We start from the raw sequence: 24,533 nt of genomic DNA on the forward strand, positions 1-24,533 counted from the left end.
GTACAGATCTTCTGTTTTCTACTTCGTTTTATTACGTATAAACGATAAACATGTATATGGATACAAGACAGGATTGTTCGATTCTAGTTAAATCTTGGAGAAGATAAAAGTTTCCAATCGTGCAACGGACGTTCCAAATTTCCACATTGTTGAAGAATATGACGTAAATAACGCGCAACGTCATGGAACTTTTTCTAATCATCCTGCGACCGTAGTATCTGCATATTCGTGGCGACGAGGATTGCTAATTGGTCGATTACAATTTCAAATGGCCGTGTTTAATCGTACCGACAACTTGTCTATAAATAGATATCTCTTCGGCTCGATTTTCCTGTCCGGTAGAGGCGGCTATTTAAAGAAACTAGTGTTGTTTTAAAAGCCGAGATACATCGACGCATATCGACAACGGCGGAGCGGTTTTTCACGTTCGAAGAACAATGCGTGAACGTTTGACGAAACACACTGGCGTGCACAATCCGAAGGAATTCGCGATAAGCCAGTTTCCTTTCCAGGTCGCCCATCAATTCGGAAGTGACGTGCGCGGCCTACTGACGGCGTCAAGGTTAGATAATAATTTTTTTCTGACGAAGAGAAACACGGTGTCGCTTCTGTCCCAGCCGTTTTCACGATAATACGCGCGACCTAGCTTTGAAAACCGGTTTCTTTAGTGGAATAAATTGAACCGCGGGACAATCCTTTTTTTTTTTAGCGTTCGTCACGTACGCACGCCGCTGCATCGTAGTCTTTTAATGGCTCGCAAGTATAGTCTTTTTTTTTTAAAGAATTCTCCCGGTTAGAATAGAGAGGAGGCTGATTCTCTTTTTACGTGGATTATGTTTTACCGATGGCAATTAAAGAGAAAGTAACGGAGAGACTGTCGACGAGCACGGGCATCGCGATTTCGTTGCAATCGCTAAAATGGCGGTCTATGCTAATGGAGCTTTGGGATTCTAGATACACCGCGCTCATGATTTAAGAAAATAAAAATATAAGGAGGTGATTCCATCCATTCCACTAATTCCAGCAAATCTACGAAGAATAATTTAAAATAAATCTGGCTGGACTTTTTACTAATACCATATGTACACGTGTCTATTTCGCTATTCTTCTTTATAAATTTTCAAATTGCTTCCAAATTTTAATGATATCGCAAAAACTTTCGTGTAACGCGCGTAATATATTTGAAAAAGTTTCCCAAGTTTTCTCTCGCTACGCGCATTCAAATACTTTCGCGCGCCATAAATACAGTGCTATTCGAATGCTGACGCTTTCGAAGACAGAAACTACTCCGCGTTTTTCCATCTCTCACCGGCTTAATGCTCGACTCTCGTTGCCCAGTTTCGAACCGATGTACCGTCGGTAATCGCGTTATTGCGATTTCATGGGAAATCGTCACGCGACGACGGTATTCGTGTCCCGACGAAATAACGACTTTATCGATTCTCCTTTCTCGCGGAGGTTGCGTAACCCATGCTGTGCGTTAGTCATCGAATGGCGAACACACACGATCGGCGGCGAGACGAGTAACGTGTAAGTGGCAGTGATTGAAAATAACCGGTCGCTTTGGTCGGTTCTAGCATCATGTAAATTAACGACACACAGAGATACCACGGCCCCCTATATTTGTACGACGCCGGTGCAAGCTCGGTCTTTCGCGATCGAACGTAAATATCGATTTTCGAGCAACGATTACGCGGCTTCGTTACGCTCTGCTTGCATGCAAATGCACCAGCACCAAGTACGATCCTTTTTTGGAGCGACGAATTCGACGAGCCTCGTTCTCTCGATGTTTCAACCGTTCCAGTTATTTCGTTCGATTAACGACACCCTAAATTTAAAGCTGCTAAAGTCCGTGATAAAATATATGAAATATTGAAAGTATACGTTAGGATATTTAATATGCGAAGTAAACGTTTATCGAGGAAGATCAGCAAAAACGTACTTACGTTGTGGTTTCTCTCGTGACCTTCGTGTGCAACGATGTAATAAATCATGTGTTTCCAAGGTCACAACTTTATTTAATTGCAACAATATATCCGAGCGTAACAGAAATTCCTCTTATAATTCCGCTCCCCTTTTCCTGAATTAATCGCGAGAACAATCGGACGATCTCAACTATCCGTCGATCGAGTATCTTTGCTATTCCAAGGAGAATATATTTCTTCCTCTGCGTTCTTCCACGATTGGCGAATTCGGTCAATGCACGAACAACAACGCTCGAAGAAGCTAAAAAAAATGCACCGACCATCATGTTGCATAATACAGTTGTGTACGATGTTTTTTTTTCTGCGCATCTGCGGTATGCATGATGCATGCGACGATAGCGCGCAATATTTTCGTGATCCCGAGTTGACATTGCCGAAAGTTACGAATACGGGCGACGATAGAGGATGGATTCGTTGGAGTGGAGGCCAAGGTTAAGGTCGACCCCCACCGTACACAATGCCAGTCGTTCATCCGGCTCTCTTGCCTGCTGACTCTCTGCCTACCTTTCTGTTGCGCGTCTGTTTCGTTTGCTCGTGTCTTCCTGCTGTTGTTCTGACGTAACTTCCGTCCACAGGCGCGATCTCCACGGTCATCGCCACGATTTTTTCGCATCCGCTCTACGAGCTTGAAAAAATACGATCTGTATTTTTCCATCGGCGTGTGTGTCACGTGCGAATAGTTGAGAAGTTGGGCCAATCGATTTTGTAATGATTTCACATTTCAAATTATTCTTTTTAAATTTCCCGTAAGATTTATCGTTTTTTCGATGTCTTAATAAATAAATGTTACAAAAGCGTAAGTAAGAGTAGCACCTCGATTTTACGAACATCAAATTGGACGAAAATTCTTCCGGTTTATCGTTCGCGGTTCTAAATATTGTATCGAGACAACAAAATCGACAAAATTTGCAAAAAGCGAAGTTAATCCGGCCGACTTCCGAGAATCGCGTGTATCAAGTTTAGACGTCGCGAATCGCAATAAAAATATTCTTGTTAACGTATCTCTGACCGCGGTATGCATCGAGATCCAACAACGTAGAACGTAAACGAACCGGAGGCAGATAGAACGGTACACGCATATCGCTACAACGATATTCTCGTCTGGGAACTTTGCAGAATTTCCTCGGCATCGATTTCCTCTTCAAAGTAACAAAACATGCTCTACCAGAGAGCGTACTCGTTTCATCGTGGAATCTAGTCGACAGAAGTTACCTGTCGTTGGGATAGACGTCAGTCGCAGGCGCTTGCAGAATCAGACATCAGGGTCAGCCGAGTGTGAAACGCAGATACGTGCTCTCCCGTGTTTCAACGATGCGCGTTCCTCGCGTCGCCTCGAACCGAATCCTCGTCTACCACCGTCGAGTTCCACGTCCCTTCCGACGTTGTAGACATTATCTAGCCGAGAGCAATTTCGAGAATTCAGTTTCCCTTCTGCGAGATTTCAAAGTTTTACGCGTCGATCGAGGGCGGAGGTACGCTTCGCGTTCGTCCGGCGGCAAATTCTTCCATTCGGCTGGGTTTATATTCCGCGACTTTTTTCTTTCTGGCATGTGAGCCGGGGAAGGTAGGCACACGCGTATCCACGTGTATTCCCTGGTTGGCACGCACGCGAAACTCAACGACGAGTGATAGAACGCAGGCTAACGTATCTTCAGCGAGCTCGTTTTCATCGGCTTGCGAGAATAAACGTACGAGTTCAAAAAGCGACCCTCCTGTTACGCGACACGCCGAGGGTTATCAAGCGAAGGGAGGAACGGAATTATTACGTATCGTAAAACGCAGGATCTCCGATTTTTTCTGCTGTATTTTTTTAACCCTAAAAATTTCGTCAAACAACATAGCGTATAGGAAAAGTGTATTAGGTACCATCGTAATATTTATGCAATTTATGGTCGTTGTAATTGTTAGAAATAATATATAATCGTTAAAGAGAAAGTATAAAGCACAATATGTATTTCTATGTTCCGTTGCAGGCAAAGTTGCGGTGCGAATGGAATCTTCTCCCGTCGACTGGATTTCAGCGCCTTCAACAGCCTGCCACGTACTAAACTCAACTCCTATCACATTAAGGTAAAAGAACAACTAATCTCGCATTGCGTTATTTAAATTAATATCTCGTGTATCGTACACTTTGTCGTATCGTATTCGAGACTCGATCTCGTACACGTTAACCACGACCGGGGAAAGTTTGAAATAGTAACCTCGCTAGAGCTGCTGGAAAAGCGAAGAGGAGCTATACGGGATTCCTTAAAGCGGAAGGTACGCGATAGAGCAAGGTCACGGTGACTGCCGGCAGATCCTCTTGCTTTAAGTCCGTCCAAGAAATTCTTCGCTTCCAATCTTCCCCCTTTTACTCCTATACAATAGATGCAAGAAGTATGCAATGCGTTTGTATATCAATTAACTGCAATTACGCAAAATTTGTCGTATCTTTTAGTACATACATGCATAGTACATAAATTACGAGAACTTGATGCTATCGTATCCTTTCGTTTCCATTTAACACGTAGTATATGCATATTATTCAGACAGTTATCTGAACCTTGATACACGAATAATATCGCTTTCCGATAATTTGATAATTGATCGCTGAAATTTCGATTTCCTCAACTCTTCTTCGTACATTCGTTTTGTTATTGTAAAAAAAAAAGAGCTATTCTACATTCAGTTTTGTCCATCCATGACTCAGAATTTGTTAACAAATTATTCAAGAAACGTATCGTGCTGGAACTCACAATCCTTAAACGTAGCTCTTGAGAACGCCATGCGCGTCGCGTATGAATTCCACCCTGAGATCTCGTCGAAATAATCTCTCACGCGAAGTCCGCTTTGCTTCTCATCTGCGTTCACCCTGTAACGAATCCTTTGGCTTGCCGGACTACGCCGTAACACTGTCGTCCTACCCCAAATACGAGGCAAAATCAATACCATTTCCCACATGGTGGTTCGTGCACTTACACCCCCTGTTCGTGTGTGATGCACGTTCACGTGACTCGTTATTACACCGGAATCTCGATTCCATCGCATTCAGCCGTGTACGCACACACGCGAATATTATACATATATATTTCAAAGGGAGAGCCTGTCGAAGCTCTTCGTCTGGCGTTTAATCGTCCCTCTGGCGACGAGACGCGTACGCGTTGCGGTAGGTCGATCGATGAAGAAGATACGGGCCTGTTTGATACGGCATCGTACGTTTCGCGCGATCGTGCAGAGAATTTTTTGACGATTTTCGGAGTAGATTGTGAATATTTATGGGTTTGTGAAAAATTTTATGAGAATGCACGGGATATCCAAAATTATGCGTTGCATTTTTGAAGATCGTATTTTAAATTCAGACGATCTATAGCGATGCTATTCATGTTTGCGCATTTTTGAAAAATTTAAAGGAAAAATGTATCGAATATGCGTGATATTCGGAGCTGTGTAAATTATCCAAAGTATAGGATTCGTTTTATTCGTTTAGTGCTTGAAATACGCATGTATAGCTGCTCCTAGATTCGAAATCTTTCGTTAGAAATTTAAGGTTGTAGGACGATTGTAATGCGATTAAATCGACGGTTCGTTGATTCTCGAAAAAAGGAGGAAACGATACTTTTAAATTCCGATGATTTGTAACAAAAGCGCGAGTGTTTACGTGCATGGGAAGTTTAAAGGTGCAACGAAAGGGAACAATATGCTTTCATTTCCACAACGATTTCAGTGGCGTCACACCGGTGGTTCGTAGTTCGTATTTCCGTTCGCGCATTTGCAACGCATGCGGTAGCGATGAATCGATGGATTACAAATTGATTAAACGACATGGTTACACAGTGGTATAAATTCGCCCGGTAACAAGCGATTATACACCGACGGATCGATAGGGCTGGGCGAATGAAATTAATATGTACGAGGAAAGTCAATTTAGTAATCGTCGAGCGCGTGATTTATGTAGCAGAAAAACAGCTCGATCCAAAGATACTTTACTCTCGTCGGACCACCCTGTATTATACGTGTCCGTGTAATAGCCCCGTACGTAATAGCCAGTCTGAAAGTGTGTTGTTGCACCTTCGTTTCGACTTTCAAATTACCCACAATTTCGAGCGCCGACTGGCACGAGTTGAAAAAAGAGAATAACTAGTAAAATAACCGGCGTGTCTTCCCCTCTGAACTCCGCTAAATGGCGGTGAAACGTTCTGAAACGAGTAACCATAACGAAGTATACAGTGGCTCACAAAATTATCTACGCGAAATGTAAACAATCGTCATACAAAATTTATAGTAGATATTAAAATATTATTACTGTTCTTAATGAATAACTTAGATATATATCCTGGTGATTCGACAAAGTGGTAGAAGATATTACTTTCAGTTAGCAATTCATCGTAAGCGTTCGAATACTTTTGCGAGCCACTGTACGCGTACAGAAGTAGCCACCCTCTCGCATTTTCATTGCCAGGACCAATGCACGGTTGGTCCACGAGGGTTATCACCGAAAAACATCGGCGAGGGTTAATTTGCGACTTACATAGCCGGTCGTTAGCATCGTGAGCGCGAATTCTACGATATTGTTAGCTCGCGGACTGCGCTCGTGTTTTGTGAAATACGCACGGGCATAACAGAATGGGGAAGGCAGCGTGTGCTCTTTTCACGTCTGGCTCTCTCGCATAACCTTTCATCGCGAAGCTGCGTTTCAGCTCTTCTGCAAGATAGCCCATAAAAGGGGCCTGCTTGTTCGCCTTTCCTTCGTCCACGGTGCTCCGGACGTTATTTATTCCTTTTGCAAACGCAGAAAAGGCGCATGCTTTATTAGAAGCAACAATGAATGCAACATGGTGCAACGCGAGTTTACGGCGCGAATTCCTTTCGTTCGAGCCGCGCGAGACGAATCACGCGAGGGATTTTCCAACGTCCGCGCGAAAAAGTCGCGTTTCCGTGTTTTAAAGTTTGCGGGAAATAAAAGCGAGCCAGTTTCTAGCGTGTGCGGCGTTCTCTTGCCGAGAGCTCTTCCATCGTTTCGCGACCTATTGCGCAATAAGCCCCTTTTGTCGGTTGCTTTCGAGCGCTATCGCTCGCTTTTCTCTTTTTCGATGTTCGCTTCGTTGATCGTTGGACAGAGATTCAAATAGGCGAGGAACGATCGATGTTTTGTAGCGGATACACGGCTTTGCATATGCAGTAATTCTAGGTGGATCGAAGAGGAACCGACCCTCCAAACTGCACGACTCACCCTCTGTTTGAGGTCCTCCCATGGCAACGCATCACCCAACAACGCACGCTTAGGGATAGTCTTCGTGCAATTCGATCGAAATATTTAACGCTGCATGTTTGAGATGAATTGGTTCGTTGCACAACAGAGCACGTCCACACGTAGCCGTAGCAACCAGGGCCGTTATTAACGCTATAATATTACTGCGTAGCTAGGTGCATTTCGAAGCTAATACGTAGAATAATTTCGATTCTTGTAAACGGGCAATACGTCGGTATATGGTGTCAAAGTTGTTGTAACTAAGCAATCACAATTTTGTAATAGTCGAAGATGCTTCATCGTTGATTCGGAACTGCGGTATAAAGCCGTTTGTAAGAAATCCGACAGGGATAACAAGTAGCAGCGAAATATTTGCAAACATCGTGTTATAATTACAGCGAATCTACTGTAAAAAATCAAATTTTCCCAATGATTCGAAATATTTTCAACCGCGCTTGATAGCCGGGATTCGTGGAATCAACCCCAGTGTATTCGTCAGTATCGGGGGTGATCAGAACACAGCCCTTTGCTATCGAACTACAGAATGCAAGGTTTGCCTTTTGAGCGTTGAATACCAATATGGAGACGGCACTGGCGCACCCTTTGCCCCGCGGTTACGTCGCTTTTAAAACCAGGGATTGCTGGCGTGAATTGGAAATCATAGGACCGTTTCTGTGTGTGTTTCTCCTGTTCCTCCCTCTTGTATTATAACGAACCGTGTCCAGGTTTTAACCTCCACATTCCTACAGAGCTTCTAGATAATTTCAGTTCCCTATATTATCGATCCATCCAAATATGCCATAAAAATTCCGTTTATCTAAAAGATATACCCGTTTATACCCGATACAAGATGCGGTTAGAGCGGATAGTAAACAGAGTGATGAAAACGAGAAGGTAGCGTGCTACGGTGCAATTACTTTGCTATCCGGTGTACTTTTAAATTGGGGTGTGGCTAGGTTACTATGTGCTTTTAGACCTCTGTTCTCTGCCATCATCGGTATTCTATCAGTACACCGATTCATCGAACGTTGACGAGCCAGTAATTCGGATCCTTGTTTCGCACGCGTTTCTCTCTATACTCTCTCTTCGATGCATCGTTAAAACTCGTCTACAACCCTTCTATCTGCGAAATGCAAATATTTGGATTGCAAAGCAATCGCGTAGCGCGTTGGGAAGAGTCGCAATCTCTGCTCAGATTAAACCTCGCTTGAACGCAAACCGTGTTCGAAGATTTAAAAACGATTTCACGTTTCAGTACGATGAATTTTAAATATGACATGGTCGAAATCTGTTGGGATGAAAGACGATTCCTTTTTAAAAATACCCAATAGGTCGACAAAATTTTGTAACAAGTTGCTACAAGCCGTCATTTTTTTAAAAACTAGTTTTGGAGATAAGCGTGACGTACAATTTTATCCCGATATTATACGGTATACTCGAAAGCGAAAGAGACTCGCCCAACGAAGTACGGTCGGAAAACGAAGACGGGAAAATTTGGGTAAGTGCCTTGGCCAAAACTCTTTGGACGGTGTGTGTGTATAACAGGCGCGATATTTTGTTGGCGGTTACGAATGTAGGAGCCTCCTTCGCTTTGCGAAGAGTAGCGACTGCTAGAGTTCCCTCTGAATGGCACTCGCGACCGGGGGAGCAGAGATTAATTAAAAGCACGACGTTGAAAACCTTTTGCCTGCGGTTCAGTCGCTTCTTCCAGTACTCGAGAATCTCTATCCCTATTCCGAGTTTAACTCTTTCTCTGTCTGTCTGTCTGTGATTTCTCGTTCCGTCGATTCGATGGACATTGATTCCCGATGAACTGACGCTGATGTACGACAGCGGGCTTAACCGGTTGGAGCTAATAGGAAACGCCAGCCGGAATTTATCGTGCACCGTGTGTACCGGTAGATATCGATGTCACCGATTCCTGCTCGTCTTGTTCCTTGTCCATGTCGTCGGCCAAACAGAGACTCTCAGTGGCAAGTAAGGAGAGATATCGAGAGATCGACCGTATATCGACTTTTTTTGCAAGCGTCGTAAAGGAAATCGATTCCGTGCCAGGCTAATTGCTGTTTCGAGTTTTATAGGGTTTCGAACGGCTCCTCGGGTAACTTTGCACGATGGAACAGCGCTTGGGAATTTTAGGATATCTTTGAACGTGTTTCGTTTCTTTTTATGTGGAGAACATCAACAACGAGGAAACTATATATTTTGTTTTTTTATTTGTTCGTTTCTTACGAATACAAGAAGTCATAAAGCGATAAATAAACAGAAGAGGAAATGTAAAATGATAGACAATAGAGTAGCGGTAGTATTATATACACCGCTAATATAATATATACAAATATTATATACACCGTCGTCCATAATACAAAGATTCAATCGATTTGAAGATACTTTAGGAAATTGTCAGTGTTTCGTATAACGCTGATAACTAATTCCATCTCGAAGCGTCGTATAATTTGTTTCGTGCTTAAAATTTGTATTCTTCCTTTTGATTTACCGCTTCGCGTTTTCCTCATCGTTTCACCTAGCATACTATAGCCGATAGCGAAGTTAACGATGCAATTCCACGAACGAATGTAGTTAGGAGAATTGATAACAGTCGACGCGTCGCGTCTTTGGTACCGGAAGTGGCTCTTGCGATCCTCGAGGATTAAACTACATTGGTCTGGCGCCGCATCGAATGCAAGAAGAGGGTGGCTCCTTAAGCCGGCGAATTTCTCCACGGACGTTGCAAGAACCGTGTTATTCCTAAGATAGTTTCTAAGTAATATAATCTCGAGGCGCGCGTCTAGCCCCTTGCCTGTCGGCGCTGATTAAATTCAGAGGTAGCAGGAAACGATGGACGCGGAAGTTCGGTCGGTTGAGTTTTCCGCCAGCAGTTCCAGGGATCTGGTTTTCCTAATTTCGTTATATCGAAACGGAGAAACTACCCCCGCAGTGTGTATACCCATACTTCTCAAACCGTTTCATATACAACGGTCCAACTTTTATCAGATTCTGGAATTTTTCACGAACTTGTATCCTCGCGAGATCGTCGTTCGCTCGTTTGAATCAAAGTTAAAGTAAATTTCAAATCGCGAGGAGAAGAATGGACAAAGTTCTGTTTTTCATATATCACGCAGACATAGGAATTTTATACCATCAATTTCTAGTTTTTTATTTGATTATTACGTTTTCATTCTGCGCTTCTTAGTTGTTAAAGAACCGAACGTTGTTATTTTTTGTATATTTAACGTATCGTTGCATACGTTGTCGGGCTCAAAAGCGATGGGACCACTTTTTCTGCTTTTTCATGTTCAAAGTCAAAGAGTCAAACTCGATCGAGCCTTCGTCCATTCTGTGGTTTAAATTTTCCTATTGCTTCAACGAATAGGAAAAAACATCATCATCGACGTATCGCTTCCCAAGGGAATTATTTGTTTTTTTTCTTTTCTTTTTTACAAAAACGCTTATGAAGGTAGTTTCGTTACTTTTAGATCAGACCGCGTATATTTGAATTGGGAACAGTCGCAGATTGAAACGAGAATCGCTGGTTATTATTCGAGAGTGCGGCCTGTTCCTCTCGCTTTCTTTTAGCCCCTCTCTCTTTTCCTCCCCTCGTCCCTCCGACTTTATTCCTTTTTTCCTTTTTTGTTTTCCGATGGGTACATTTTGTGCGTTAACCCTCGTTCCAGGCTCGTCTCGCGACGCACACAATGGAGCTTTGCATTAAAGGTCATTAGCTTAAACGTTCGCCTTCCTGTTGCGCAACCCGCGCAATTCACCGACTCGTTGCTCGCAAGCGAGCGTATTTCAGAGAGAAATAATTGTGCCGATTTTTTCGTTCGACTACCCTTTTTTCCACGAACGCATTCTCGTTACTCGTTCAGTTTCCCCTTTATTTCCGCCTTGCCTCTCATTTTACCAGTTTCTTCGCTTGGTGCTTCGAGTCGCTTTCGTCGAAATTGAAACGAAGAGGATACGATACTGCGTATTTTGAAAGACACGTGGATGCATATTTTATTTCTCCCCTCACATTATATACTTTTCCATATACTTTTCATCTTATTTTACTTCGTACAAGTTTCATGATATAGTCGATATGATTGCAGCATCTAAACGTCAGAATACAATTCTACGCCTTAAAATAGATACGCGCGAAAGAAACTAACAAATGCTATAAAACGATATATAAAATGTAACCTATAGACGAACGTTACGATTTATGGGTAACGTGGAACATAACACAACGCTACCTTATGGTACAATCTGATACTTGAGGATCGACGTTGGTTTAACGGATGATCGATTTACGAGGGCGATTCCTAATGAGAATTTTATGGTAATGACGCGAGAAATCTGGTTCTAAGCGAGGAATCCGCGCGTGAGCTGGAATATCCTTGAAATTTCTCCCTGAACTGGGATAAGTCTCGTGGCTCCCTTGAGACCGAGACCTACCTCAACCGGATCGATGCAAGATAGCCCCGTGCTTTTCTCGTCCCACGTCACGCACACAACTATTTTTGGCCCTGAACTTGATATACGTAAACCCGCTGCGTGGCCGTTCCTTTTCGTGGTCGCTCAGGAAACAAGCCACGACCATCGTTTCATTTTGATCCTTCCTGCTCCAACAGAAGGCAAACTAGGTTCGGGGGAACCCGCTTATTTTCGTAACATAATTTGTTTCGTTCGGAAGTGGCACGAATCATTCTTGACCCACGCGGTGCTTTAATGTCGCCGAAGATAATGTGGGTCCTTTGTAACGATGCTGGTTGGGCCAATAATCGGAGGGGGAGTGATGAACGACAGATGCGTACTTTCTCCTCGTCGTGGTCGTCATCATCGTTACAGCGTTCATGTGACCTTTCATCCTCCCTCGGAATTATGAACGATAATTTGAAACGATTTTCTCCTTCCTTCGTGCGGTCATTAATCTACGAATGAAACGAAATCGCAAAGATATCGCGTATGGAGTCGGTCTCCCAGACTCTTTGGCTTCCTTTTATCGTAGAAGAGATGCGTTTGTAGAAACTGTTGGACGTTGAAATTTGTACAGTAGGAGTTCCTCTATTCTTTCCTCCTTTTACCATTTTCTACTACGTTTGAAATTTATCGTGCTCCTGTTTCTGATATATTCATCGCGTTTGAAATCCCCCAAGGTATCCCAGTTACGGAACAACCTAACTACCATTTCATTCGGATAAAGTTTACGTAAACGAACATTTGTCGCATCCTTCGTATCTTTGTTTCAAATTTCCCTCAATTTTCGTCCAAAAATTGCCCAAAAGTCGCCAAATCTCTCATGCATTGCTACAAAGATCGATGCCACAAACCACCCTGCACCGAGATAGTCGTTTCCTGGATTCCATTTCCTCGTGAATCCTGACAAATGATTTTAACGACCGACGAAACGGCACGCGGGCTCTTCTAGCGGCAGAAACGATAAACGAGCAGAAGGCGACGAAAAGAAACAACGCGCAGACGATGAAAATGGAAAGAGAAGGAGCTGTAGGAGCCACGTCATAATCGGCGAGACAAATGTCGCTCTTTCCGCAGCCATCGTTCGGCCCAGGGCTGGCCGAGCAGCAAAAAGAAACTCGACGAATGTCGGGGAGTGGAATCGAGGTGGGCCAGTGCGAATGAAAAAGAAAAGGGGAGTTGGTGGTGGCTCTGGACGAAAGTAACGGACGCGGTTGGCCGTGGACGCTCGCTTCCGTTTTCGCGGACTCGCATTATATCGGTTGCCGACGTCTCGGACCGCCTTTTACGGGCTTCCCTTCTTGCTCGACCGGCTTTCTTCTCTCCTTAAACGGAAAAGCTGCCCTTTCTCTCGCTCTTACGAAGAGTCGAGATCCACGTACCACTTAGCCAGCCTCCGCTGGTTCTTTTCATTAAATTTTTCTCTGGCCCCTTTCGATGAATCGTTTCTATGGCACTGGGCCACGGAACAACCACCCACTCTGTTAATTATTTCTTTCGACGATTGCTGCTCCTACTGTTTGGTGCGTAGGATGTAACGAAGAAAGCTGTTTTTTTTGTATGACAAAGATAACGATCTATGTTGGATTTTAATCGCTTGGTTTATAAACCATTGCGTATTGTAAAAGGAAGAGTAGAAAGTTTCGGTTCTCCAATGTTTATGTCTTAATCTTCTGCTTTTCATAAAACAAATAAGATTCGGGACGTGTTCTGAAGACGTTTAGCGTAAAGTTGAAACGCGACATCGTGCATATCGACGACAACGTTTCCGTAGCTTGCTCGAACTTGAGATATCTTTTAACGTTAAAAAGACACTTAGAAAGATACAATCGAAAATTATCATTTTGCATATCTGCAGTATATAATCATTTTGTATGCATGTCGATGGATAATTTTTGTTTGTGATTCTCTAATTAAATTATCATACGTACTAAAAAAGGAAACAAGTGCGTGTACTCTTGGGCGGTAATTTATGCTGGAGCGTTGGCGCGACTGAACGCGATTTTGTAACGCGATTTAGCAACGCTTTGGTCGAGTTCGCGTTCACACGGTTCGTTTCTTGTCTAAATCGAAGACGAAGACTCGCTTGTCATCGATTGCAAGCAAGTTTCAGCAAAAGACGAAAGATATAGCTGGACGAAATCCGCGATAAATCCTGTCGAGATCCATTACGCGAAAGCAGACCACCAACGAATAATATATCGATTCCGCGTCAGCTTTCTGGAAAAATAGGGCAGTTTTCTTCCTGCAATCCAAGAAGCCATTAAGCGAAACCGCTCGATACGTGGCGATATGTTTCGCGAGTTTCAATATCCGGTGTGCCTCGTGAACAGGTAGATTGTGTGACCGAACAATGTATCGAGTGTCGAGAGAAACACCTCGATCGAAACAGCTACATCGTTTCACAAGGATATGGTCAGGATATTACTAGAATATAATCAGATTTGCGGAACAGGAAGTCGCCCTTCTATCACAAATATAGAACCATTAGTTCGTACATAGGTTTTTACTCGTTAAATATAATAAATTCGATGAAATAGATACCGAATAATGTCGATAATGATAAGAGCGAAACAACAAATTATGACACGCTTCTTCTTTTCTACACAGTCACGAAGACACAGCACAGATCGTACGCTGTTTAATCGGAATAAGAGTCGTAAAATCGTGATTATTTTCAATTACAAGACTTCAATTTTCCGGCGCTAGCCTCGCGGGTTTCTTGCGTCAGAAGGAGAAAGCGTTCGATCGCATTATGTCAGCTTTCCCGTTGAAAGTTGCGCGGATATTCAGCGGAAGGTGCCTCCCGGTCGTCTGCATATCCCGGGGATCCGGCGACCAACTTCTCCGCCTCTTTCGATTCCTGGCGACGCATAAATTCTCCATTTTTTTCGCATACCACCTCACATCGTCTCTTCGTCTCTATTTTCCTGCGCGGTTCCGACCTCAACCTGCTGCCAGCGAGAAAATGGAAATAAAATCCCGTTATGGAAATGGCAACTGCCAGGACATTGGCTTGCTCGATGCCCGTTACGATACCCTTTTCTCCCATACGATTGCTCTTTATGATGTTGATCGTTTCTCCAGTACGTCGAATCTCGCTTCTTTTTTCGACCAGTAGCAGCGTATTTGATTAGATAACAGGATTCGGAGAGCTATTCGGTTAGCTAACAGGATTATTGCGCGTTTAGTCCGATAAAATCAAGTTGGTTAAGTCGAGGCTCGTTTGTAGCGGCCAGTGTATTAGTAGAGACGTACGAATTCTATCAATTTGGTACATATTATGTATTATAATAAATACACTAGAAAGTCTTGGAGTTTCAAGCGTCGTCCACCTTGTTTAGCTTCTATGGAAGAAGCGAAGCAAAGTAAAATGTGTGCAGTGCGTACCACGCGTATAAGTATCTTTCCAACAAGGGAAACGACTCTCTAGAATTTCTACTATCGTAACAAGGTTTAGTTACCACGGATATAACGACACGTTTCTCTCTCTCCCAAATTAAACGGCGAAGTTTTATTCGTTGACAAATAGATTCTATTGGATTTCGTTTCGATCCAGAATATCCCGTGTTTGGTCTTTCCCATGGAAAACTACACCACGAACGATCGTAATTGGTGCGGACCAAGGGAAGATATCCTCTGTGGTAGTGTCTGTACGCTGTAGCGTTTCGAGTTTCTCCACCCGCTGTTGGTATTCCGAGTAATTATCGAGGAACGAAGAGCGAGCAGAAACGTATTATCACGAGACACACGTTTCCCAGTCGGTCCTATTACTTTCCCTTTCTTCTCCTTCCTTTTCTTCCCTTCATCTTCTCTCCGCTTTTGTCCCGCCGTCTTTGTCCAGACTCGTCGTCTGTACCCGTCGGCTTTTTCCTTACCATCGTCTGGCTCTCTCGTCCCCCAGGAACTCCGAGGGAAAGAGTCTCGATAGAGAAATAGTTGGAATACGAGACGTTACGCGGTGATTTGCTTCTTTCCTCTCGATCGATCGATTTGTCTCGAGTTTTTGCACCATCGTTTGCCTCGATTCATGCCACGTGCCAATAAGAAATACCGTATAACACAGCTCAGCGTTGCCATCGATTTGCTATATTCTTTTTACGCTGTTTGTAGGTTCGAACATCACCTTTAAACATATTACGTACATCGCTATAACGAATATACGCTGTAAATCAGTGATCAGTATTTCCACTTTAAATAAATTTGAAACGAGATTTACGAGCTGATCGACTCTCAAGGCTACCTGCAGGCAATATTTTTTATGCGCTGTCAATCTGTCATTGACTTTAACGCTTACGATCTTTTCATATGATAAATAAACTAGTTGTCTAACTCGTCAAAGAATTCATAGGACGACAATGGTATTGACTAGTTTGCGGACATTTCTGCAAATTCCTATTATAAATATATAAATATTTTTCTGACATAATCTTGAATGCTTCCTAACCTGTTCAGAAATAGCTACATTTTCTTTTATGGCTATCTGGAATCTTTTCATAAGCATCACGACTACTTTCAACCCCCGTTTTTCGAGGTTTCATTAACACCGACCTGAATTATTAACTGCAAACGTAATCGCCCACGGCAGCAGGAATAGATTGATTGTTTGATAGCGTGGAGATACAGTGTTCCCATCGGAGGGATCCGGTGAAGCGAGACGCCCCGTGTTCCCTGTTCGGACCGTTTCGGGACGGTGGCTCGCGAAAAGTTACTAGATTTATTACGCTATTATTTCGGCCGATAGGCGGCTGGTAAGGAACGTTTATGGCCACGAACGCCGAAATTTGCCTGCGGGAGGTCGATATAACGTTCCCGGTCGACGCAGCGAGAGAAGAAACACCCTGGTTTTCCCTCTTGGATACACTGTCAGCGAGAGAAAAGCGCCTTTTGATAAACGTTCCCACGATGGCAGCCAGACAGGCCGCGTCTCTGAACTTCTGCGAACCCCACACGCATCGGAACGACGACCTTTCGATCCTCGCGTTAAATCGACCAAAGAGAGATAGCCGTTGGAGAGAACGGTCACGTTGTTTTACCGGTCGACTGTGTTTTTTCAATGTTCCTACTCTGTGGAGTTAACATTTCGACGCATGCACGTGTAAATTCATAAATAAATGGCTTGAATCGACGAGAAAGTGGCTAAAGGCTTTGGCCTTTTAGATCTGTCTTCGCTCGAATGATCTATCGTTGTGAAATTTACTTATCCTTAATTACAGAGCTTATTTTTCATGCAGGTTAATTGAAATATCTTAGCGAAAACTGATGGTTCGATCGTGATAGGTATCGATCGGAAGAGTCTAAATTTTCCTATAATTTTTCCCCAAGGATGATCACACGGTACCTACTTTCACTTTACGATCCTCGCACTACCATTCGCATCGTGTAACATATTAATTTCGAAAAGTCAGATTTGGCTCGTGGGCAAATTCTAATTTTTAGATTGCAAGCAAAAAAGAAAATTACATCTGAAGAGCAAATTCGGGAACTCGCGAGTTAAATTCTCGACTGTGTAGTGAATTCGAGAATAACACGCGAGTGGACGACCGCGCAATTTCGAATTTTCCAAGTACGCGATTGCTAGAAAGGAAAGATGAAAACGGATGCGCGACAGAGCCACGAATTTTCGCTATTTTCACGAACCAGGGGCTGTTTGTGAACGGCAATAGCGAGCTTAGAAGTTCCGTTTGTACTGAATGCATTGTCCGGAAGTGGGGAATGGCATCCTATTAAAGTCTTTCCCAAGATGAAGATGGCCCATTCTCTCCGCCCTCGCCGAGTGCCTGAGATAGTCTCGATGCGTCGTCTCAGGTACCGTTTCTCAGTCTCGTGCTTTACTCGTATTTCTGGAAGCCGATATTCGTCCCTTCCGAAGGACCAACGGGTCTTAAATTACCGTCACTCGCAAAATTAGATTCTAACCGTTAAATTACAACGAGCCTCGAATAGAAATCGTCTATTCAACTTGCAAATTTGTAGATTTTATTAGCCAGAATCATCGATAAGTTTTAGTGTAAAGATAATTGAGTGAGAGAGAGAGAGAGAGAATTGATGCAACAGCTTGTCTCGATCGATCATTCTCACGAAAATATCGTTATCTCGCAGTAACGACATATTCGGTTAAGTTTCCAAGTAAATATACGTAGTGCCGTTGGGCCCCGTGCAATTTTGTTAATTGTTTGTCACTTGTCGAAGGTGGTAATGGATATCGGTTTGGGCGATGACCGTGCAAGGTTGCGGAGGAAAGTTCGGGCTCGTTATCGGTCGATGAATGTCAAGGGCAAAGGGTGGCGCCATCGCGATGAATAGTGGGGCGTTGTAATAGCTGCTAAGAGAGCGGTGGCTGTCTATAGATGGCAAATATCCAGAATTCGACTAAATGTGTATCATTTTCGAAGAAACGATAGATATTACAGTACTAGGTTGGATCGATTTTCAGAAATATTTTCAAAAGGATTAAATTATGGAAACCCTTTGGAAAATAAGTGAGAGGAACTTACGAGGGAATACACACAGGCATATTCTCAAATTTCGAGCCTCGTTTCTCAAACCATCGAGCTGCTATTAAATTTCCGCTACTAAATTACGTACCATCGTGTATCGCGTATTTAGAATCATCGATAAGCTCCGAGCAAGCCATCCTTTGGTATTACTTTTTGTTAACCCTCGAACGATGGTATTTTTTCCCAAAAATAGTGATACGATATCGGGGTGAAAAGTTGCGAGCGAATTTCTCGGCGAGTCTTCCGACTCGTTTATCAACGAGATATCGGCTAAGAAGATATCGGAGAAAAGAAGGGTTTCGGGTCGACAGGACGTTTTTCGTCGCGGTGAGAATGTCCAGAATAGTTGGACTCGTCGTAAGGATCTCTGGAACGGCTGTACGGACTAACCCTTTTGGTTATCCGTGCGGATCGAGGGTTGGGACGATGGCACGACGATCCTCTGGCCTCTGTCCCAGGCTTCTCTCTCCCTTGGTGGACCACGACATCGGCTACACGGACGGATAACAGCGTCGCTTCGGACACCGAACCCCTGGTGACATTAACGCAACCCTTGGCACTTTGAGTCTTGAATATCAACGACATTAGCCGCAACCCCTAGCAAGTTGATGGGCGAGAACGGCGTTGGAATGCCAAAACCGTGACTCTATCGGGGATGACGAGTGGAATAGGATATATCTGAGCTTTGTTATTGCTCCCTGCACCAGAGATCGTCGAAGATTCTAATTGATCGAGCGAATTCGCATGGAATATCAAGTATAAGCTTGGTTTAGGACTGTCGCTAAAGGGCGTTTCGTATGGATGAACGGTACTTGAATCGTAGATCTTTGGAATTAACAACGGATTAGGGAGTCTATAATTCTGCATCCGCATTAGCCAAAATTGTTGGAGGATGGAAGAGGCATCGTATTTACAGTAGAGCTTTGGAATAATTTACGAGTGGGATGAGTAGTTATAGAAATTCTGATCACGAGTAGGTCTCAAATTGTATAACAAGAGTTTTACGCGTTTATACCGTCCTAGACGTATCATTGCAAGCATATTTCGACTTGTCTACGAATAGTAATATAGTTAAACTACCAACTGGTCGCGAACAGGAACATGGCCCGCCATAAGACGAACGTTATTAACCAGAAATCTTCGACGTACCGTTTCTCCTGCTGGCGCATTATCGAGAGTTTGATCTCCAGCACCGTTTCATGGGCGAGGACCTCGTTGGCGAACTTTTAGAGTTTCACAGGGTAGGAAATGGTTCTTCGGCGCCATCGTTACCTGACGATGTACTTCGGAAGCCAATTAAGGCGCAACGTCGAACAAAGTCACTGCTAGGTAGAAGCTTCGTTTCAATTGGAGGAACGTTAACACGCCCCTTGTCTCGATTCTCATTGCAGATTCTACCTATTTCTGACCTCGTCGTTGCGACAGGATCCAGAAAGTTCCTCTTTTGTACGACCTGCGTAGAACTGAATAACGAAAGTATGGAAAGAGTGGTGCAGGAAAAAATCGAGATTCGAGCGAACACGAAATAGGAGGAACCACAGATGTTGCCGGATCTCTGGAACGGAGATCGATAATACAACGATCGGAAAATCTGTCCCTTGTCTACGACATTTCCTCTCTCCGTTCGTCCGATTTCGATTCGACACGTGCCAGACTATCCGCAAGAGGCTTCTCCCTCGTTTCACGTAGTTCGCGTTGCCAGTAGATTCGCTCGGTTTCTCTCCTCCAGGATCCAATCTCAATTTCCCTGGAGTACCCGGGGAATATCCTGTTTCCTCGTGCTCGGCTGCCACCGTTTTCTTTCCGCCTCCATTTTTCGGTGTCCGTCTTTATCGCCTGTCCGTTCCATTCGTCCAGATGTGTACGGGCTCTTTCCCATTCTTTCGCGAGCACCGTTAAATCGCCAACGTTCTCCTAGTGAAACAACGAGAGAGAATTGGCAGTGGAGAAGAGTGAGTGGTCCACGTACGTTAGAGCGGAATAAAAAAATTAAAATTACGTGACTATATTCCAATAGCTAAATTCTCCCGGATTAAGCGCAAAAAGTTAATTTTTCGTCGTCCGCGTTTGCCAAATCTTACAACCTTTTCAACCGATTCGTATCGCTAGCTATTTCGTTACCATTTTTCCAAGCCCAAATCAGTTATATTCCTCGATCGATCTAGATCGATCGTCGCGTTTCGTACAACGGTGTAGTATATATTGTAATTTTCCGGATGTCAGTATAGCATACGGATAACGCATGTATATGAATCTCGTTACCTGCGCTAGACATCACGCGATCGCGCGAGACTGCATCGAATCGATTCTCGTCAGACTGGCGTTGCCATTCAGTTCATACTGTATCTCACAAAGTTTCAACAATGAGCGTCACGGCTAGACTTCGTTTCCATGGTCGTTCTCCAGGAAACGTTTCCTTTCTCCGGACAATGGTCCTCCTGGACGAAGGGGTCCTATCATCAGAGGACCTAGCGTCACCCCTCGTAACGGGACAGGACGAGGCGAGTTGGGACGAGACATCGGCGCAAAGGAGGTCACCCTCGGCAGGAAAGATTTCGCGTGGAGAATGAGGCGGCAGAAGGGTCTCGCGTACGTTCTCGGATCGTTTGGAAAATCTGGTAGCGAGCTCGCTGACACATCCACGAGGTGTTCCCGAGCTGACGTTACACAAATTAGCTACCTTTATTCCGCCCTCTCCCCTTTAAGTCTACATAGTGACGGGTTAGAGGGTGGCTCGAGGGGGTGGAGGCGGGAATCAATGGCGCAGCTGACGAGCGTTTGGCTGCGCATGTGCGCAGACGATTCTATCGACCGTCACTGCAGCACAGACACGGCCTACCCCTTCCAACCCCTCCGGGACAGGCTGATCCCTAGCAGAGCGGCGGCAGAGGGACGAAGAGGGCAGAGAGTGGTTTGTTTCTCGAAGATACGGCTACCGTACGGACGACTCTGTGTGTGTATGTGTGTATGCACGCGTGTGCGTGGTGGAAAGCTAGGAAGAAAAGAAGGGCTGGAAGGGGTGAGAGGCTCTGGAGCACCGGCTGCGACGGCGCTGCAACGCTTCGCGGCCTTGACTCCGCTGACGTCGCCAACTTTCCCCGATGATCCAGCCGGCGCGGCAGACACCCAGGCGACGCGAGCGGATCTAAGCCGCCATCCTGCTACCCCCACCCTTCCGTATTGCCGTGCTAACCCCGTGATGCGTCTCTTCTGCGTGTCTCTTCTCCCCCGAATTCTTTCCTCGCTGGCCGAGAATGCAGCGTCGACGCCCTCGTACCATGGGATTGCTCGGCCCTCATAACCCATTTCACACAGAAAGAGAGAAAGTTGAAAGAAGCACGGGGAATGGCGTTCGGAAGTCGGTCGGTCGATCGAGCGATCGTCTCCAACGTGTACGCCGATGCCTCGGGATGGTAATTTCGAGAATGAAAGAAAGATCGTCTGTCCTGTCCTATTCTGTCTTTGCTTCGAGCGCCATTTACCAGAACGTCGTCTTTAACCGCGATTATCGGTCGACGCGACGTTATTGACTCGAATGCGAGCGACACGATGCGTTCTACGTCTCGTATACCGGTTCTTGGCGTGTATGGTAGGCGCGCAGAAGAAACACGTCGATTACCATATTCGCTGGAATTGAGTCACACCACGGAACAGCCTTATAAGAGAAGTTCTCTCGTAACAGCCGAGATCTTAACCGGTGTGTGTCCGATCAGCCCGATACCGACACGCCTTCTCTCCGTATACGTTGTACGCCACGCGTTGCCTATCCTCGCGTGCTGCATTATGCATGCATCCCTCGGGTATTAATATTACGTCGGGTACTTAGAGCCGGTAAGCCTCGCCTTCCCTCCGGCTGGCAAAAGAGTTTATCGACTGCTGACTCCGTGTACCACCCTGCGCGCTCTACGTAACAAATCGCTTTATTCGCCTGTTTTCGACGCGACTTAATCGGAAAAGCCAGCTTTCCATCATAAAGGTTGGTATTTGGAGTGGAGAGAAAATTGTATCGAGAGATCATAAATTTCTGTCTAAAAAAAGAAGCAAATGGGATTAACGATGAAATACGTCTTTGGAGAGATCGAAGCTAAGTGGACATTTGTTTCGTTTACTAAATATTATAACGATATTACATATATACTTTTTCGCATATTACGTACACTTCGTACATTTCCGTACCTTTAAATAAACGAAGATCCGCGATCTACGAACAACGACGACTAATTCGTCGAAGTATACCTGTCCGGATGTACGATCGTGATCCCTCTCCAAGGCTGGTCATTTATTCGGACACTACCACCGTAGTCTGTCCGAAGTGTTTACTTCCGCGACGAGGGATCAGCAGAAATCTACCAGAGAAAGTTTAAAGCGCACTCGGATATGGACGGCCGACTTTAAGATCCCTGTTTCCCTAGGTGGATTCAGAGGCAGTTCGCTCGACGTTGTATGCTCTTCGTGGCTGTTGGCCGCGCACCCGACATTCTCAACCCACGCAACTACCGTAATCGAGGGGTGTGGCACGCTAGAGCTGTGAGCCAAGGTGTGTTTTGCGGCGGATCTTTTTTTCCGCGTGGTCGTATCTTAAGTAATGACTTTCACGGGCGAAGGAGAAACTCCACCCCCTGTATGCCTTCGGTGGCGAAGCATAGCTATCGCGTTTCGCGCGACATTGCCCACCGAGGCGCGACGGTATCGTTGCTCTTTTTACGCCTTGTCGGAAGCAACAGGATCTAACGACTCGATTTTCCTCGGCTTTTTATTCGACTGGATTTTTTCGGCGGAACGCCTTCGTCGTTTCGGGGGATGGTTTTTTATGCCGTTCTTCGTTTCCTGCTTTCCTTTCTTCTCTCCGTGTTAAAGAGACCGTTGAAACGAACCGTCAGCTACGCCGACGCTAACGAAGTATCATCGATCGGATCTCTCCCGGAACGGTGCTCGTTTTCCACGAGCGAGTTTCAAATTTCCTTTTCGCCCTGTTGTTCGTCTCCGTGGCCGTCTTATCCTCCCTTCCACGAACATCGTCGTAATCAGAGACGCAGCCCTCCGAAGCAATTTTACCCCTTTGTTGGTAAACGGCCGAGTCCGGTCGAAAATCAAGCGACAACCTCTTCCTGTCCCCTCGTCCTTGGTTCCTCCTCGTCCGCGCGTTCCTTTCCTCCGTTTCCTCCCCCGTCTAGGCAGCTTAACGATGGGTTTCGTCGTTTCCGTCATCCTCGACGCGGCCTGCCGGCGGACTGTCAACTATCAGCGGCCAGACAATAGCGTGATTAGGGCACAATGCGCACTCTCTCTCTCTCTCTCTCTCTCTCTCCTCCCTTTCTCTCTCCTTTCCCTTCGCCCCTCGTTTCACGATTGCTACCGGGCTATATCTCTTTCTATGTTTCTCTTCGCTCGGCGCATCAGCTCGCTCGTGCACGCGGCCACAAAAGGACACGCCGCTCCACCGCACACAGGCATACCCTAACGTCACGCGGCGGCTCTCCTCTGCTTTCTCTCCAGAGAACCGGAAGCCATTGTGTATGACGGCCAACCGGGCTAGCTCTCCGACTCTGTCTCTCAGGTTTGTCGTCGTCGTCGTGCACCGAAGGGAGCGTTGCGGCGCACGCCTGCGGGACGTCAACCGCGCATTAAGTTGATGTACGAGCTCCTCCAGACCCACGACGCTGTCTGCCCGATGGCTCCCGTTTACGGGGTTCGGCCATCATCGGGGGAGAACCTGCAGCAACTTCTCGCGCCGCTCCTTCTTCGAGTACCACACCCCCGCAGGGCTAACGTCCTTTTCCTACGTACGCACACCGAAACAACTTCTCTTTCGTCCGGCTGTTCGTGTTTCGCATAGACATTGGGGATGAGCGAGTTGCGCATAGTCTTTAAACTGGGACCTTCGGATTTCCAGATCTGTAACTTTTTCACGTCGAACCGTTTATATTTCTGCATACATACTTTTATGCATTCGAACATATCGACGTTCGCACAGCATAATAAAGTAAAACGAATATCGAATCCTTAATTGAGACTCTTTGAAGCCGACCTGACCAAATGTTGCGGTGAGAAATAGTTTAAATTTTGTGGGAACGTTGCTCGTCGTGCGAATTTAACATACAGTCGAAGAGATTTTCCCAAATGGATTCGAAGACAAGACAGTAGAGGTTTTACGGTAATTTGTAGAAATATTGGAAGAAGATCGGGGCTGATTCTCGAGCGATTTACAATATTCTCCGATAGTCTGCCGCGTCAAACATGCTCGTACATCAAGGGGATGTTTCATCCTCCGCCTTCTCCGTGTTTTCCCCTGACGTCGTCCAACCCTGATGAGACGAGGAAGATTAGCTTCGCTCTCTGTTTGGGGAGCTGATTAGCCGGCGG

The 24,533-nt window shown here is 45.1% G+C and overlaps 1 protein-coding gene across 2 annotated transcripts in view; it reads left to right on the forward strand.

Moving 5' to 3' along the window:
- The window catches only part of LOC100644701 (headcase protein), a 169,482-nt gene that overhangs the window by 24,374 nt on the left and 120,575 nt on the right, over positions 1 to 24,533 (forward strand). Inside the window, exons 1-2 of one of the 2 annotated variants that reach the window (XM_020866984.2) lie at positions 332 to 562; positions 3,959 to 4,055. In XM_020866984.2, coding sequence (XP_020722643.1) covers positions 438 to 562; positions 3,959 to 4,055 — 222 coding nt within the window. In that variant the 5' untranslated portion in view covers positions 332 to 437. Of the gene's footprint in view, positions 1 to 331; positions 563 to 3,958; positions 4,056 to 24,533 lie in introns of those variants that run through there. The other variant, XM_003401524.4, reaches the window with a different exon arrangement.

This window comes from Bombus terrestris, chromosome 15, assembly GCF_910591885.1.
Source record: "Bombus terrestris chromosome 15, iyBomTerr1.2, whole genome shotgun sequence".
NCBI classification, from domain to species: Eukaryota; Metazoa; Arthropoda; class Insecta; order Hymenoptera; family Apidae; genus Bombus; species Bombus terrestris.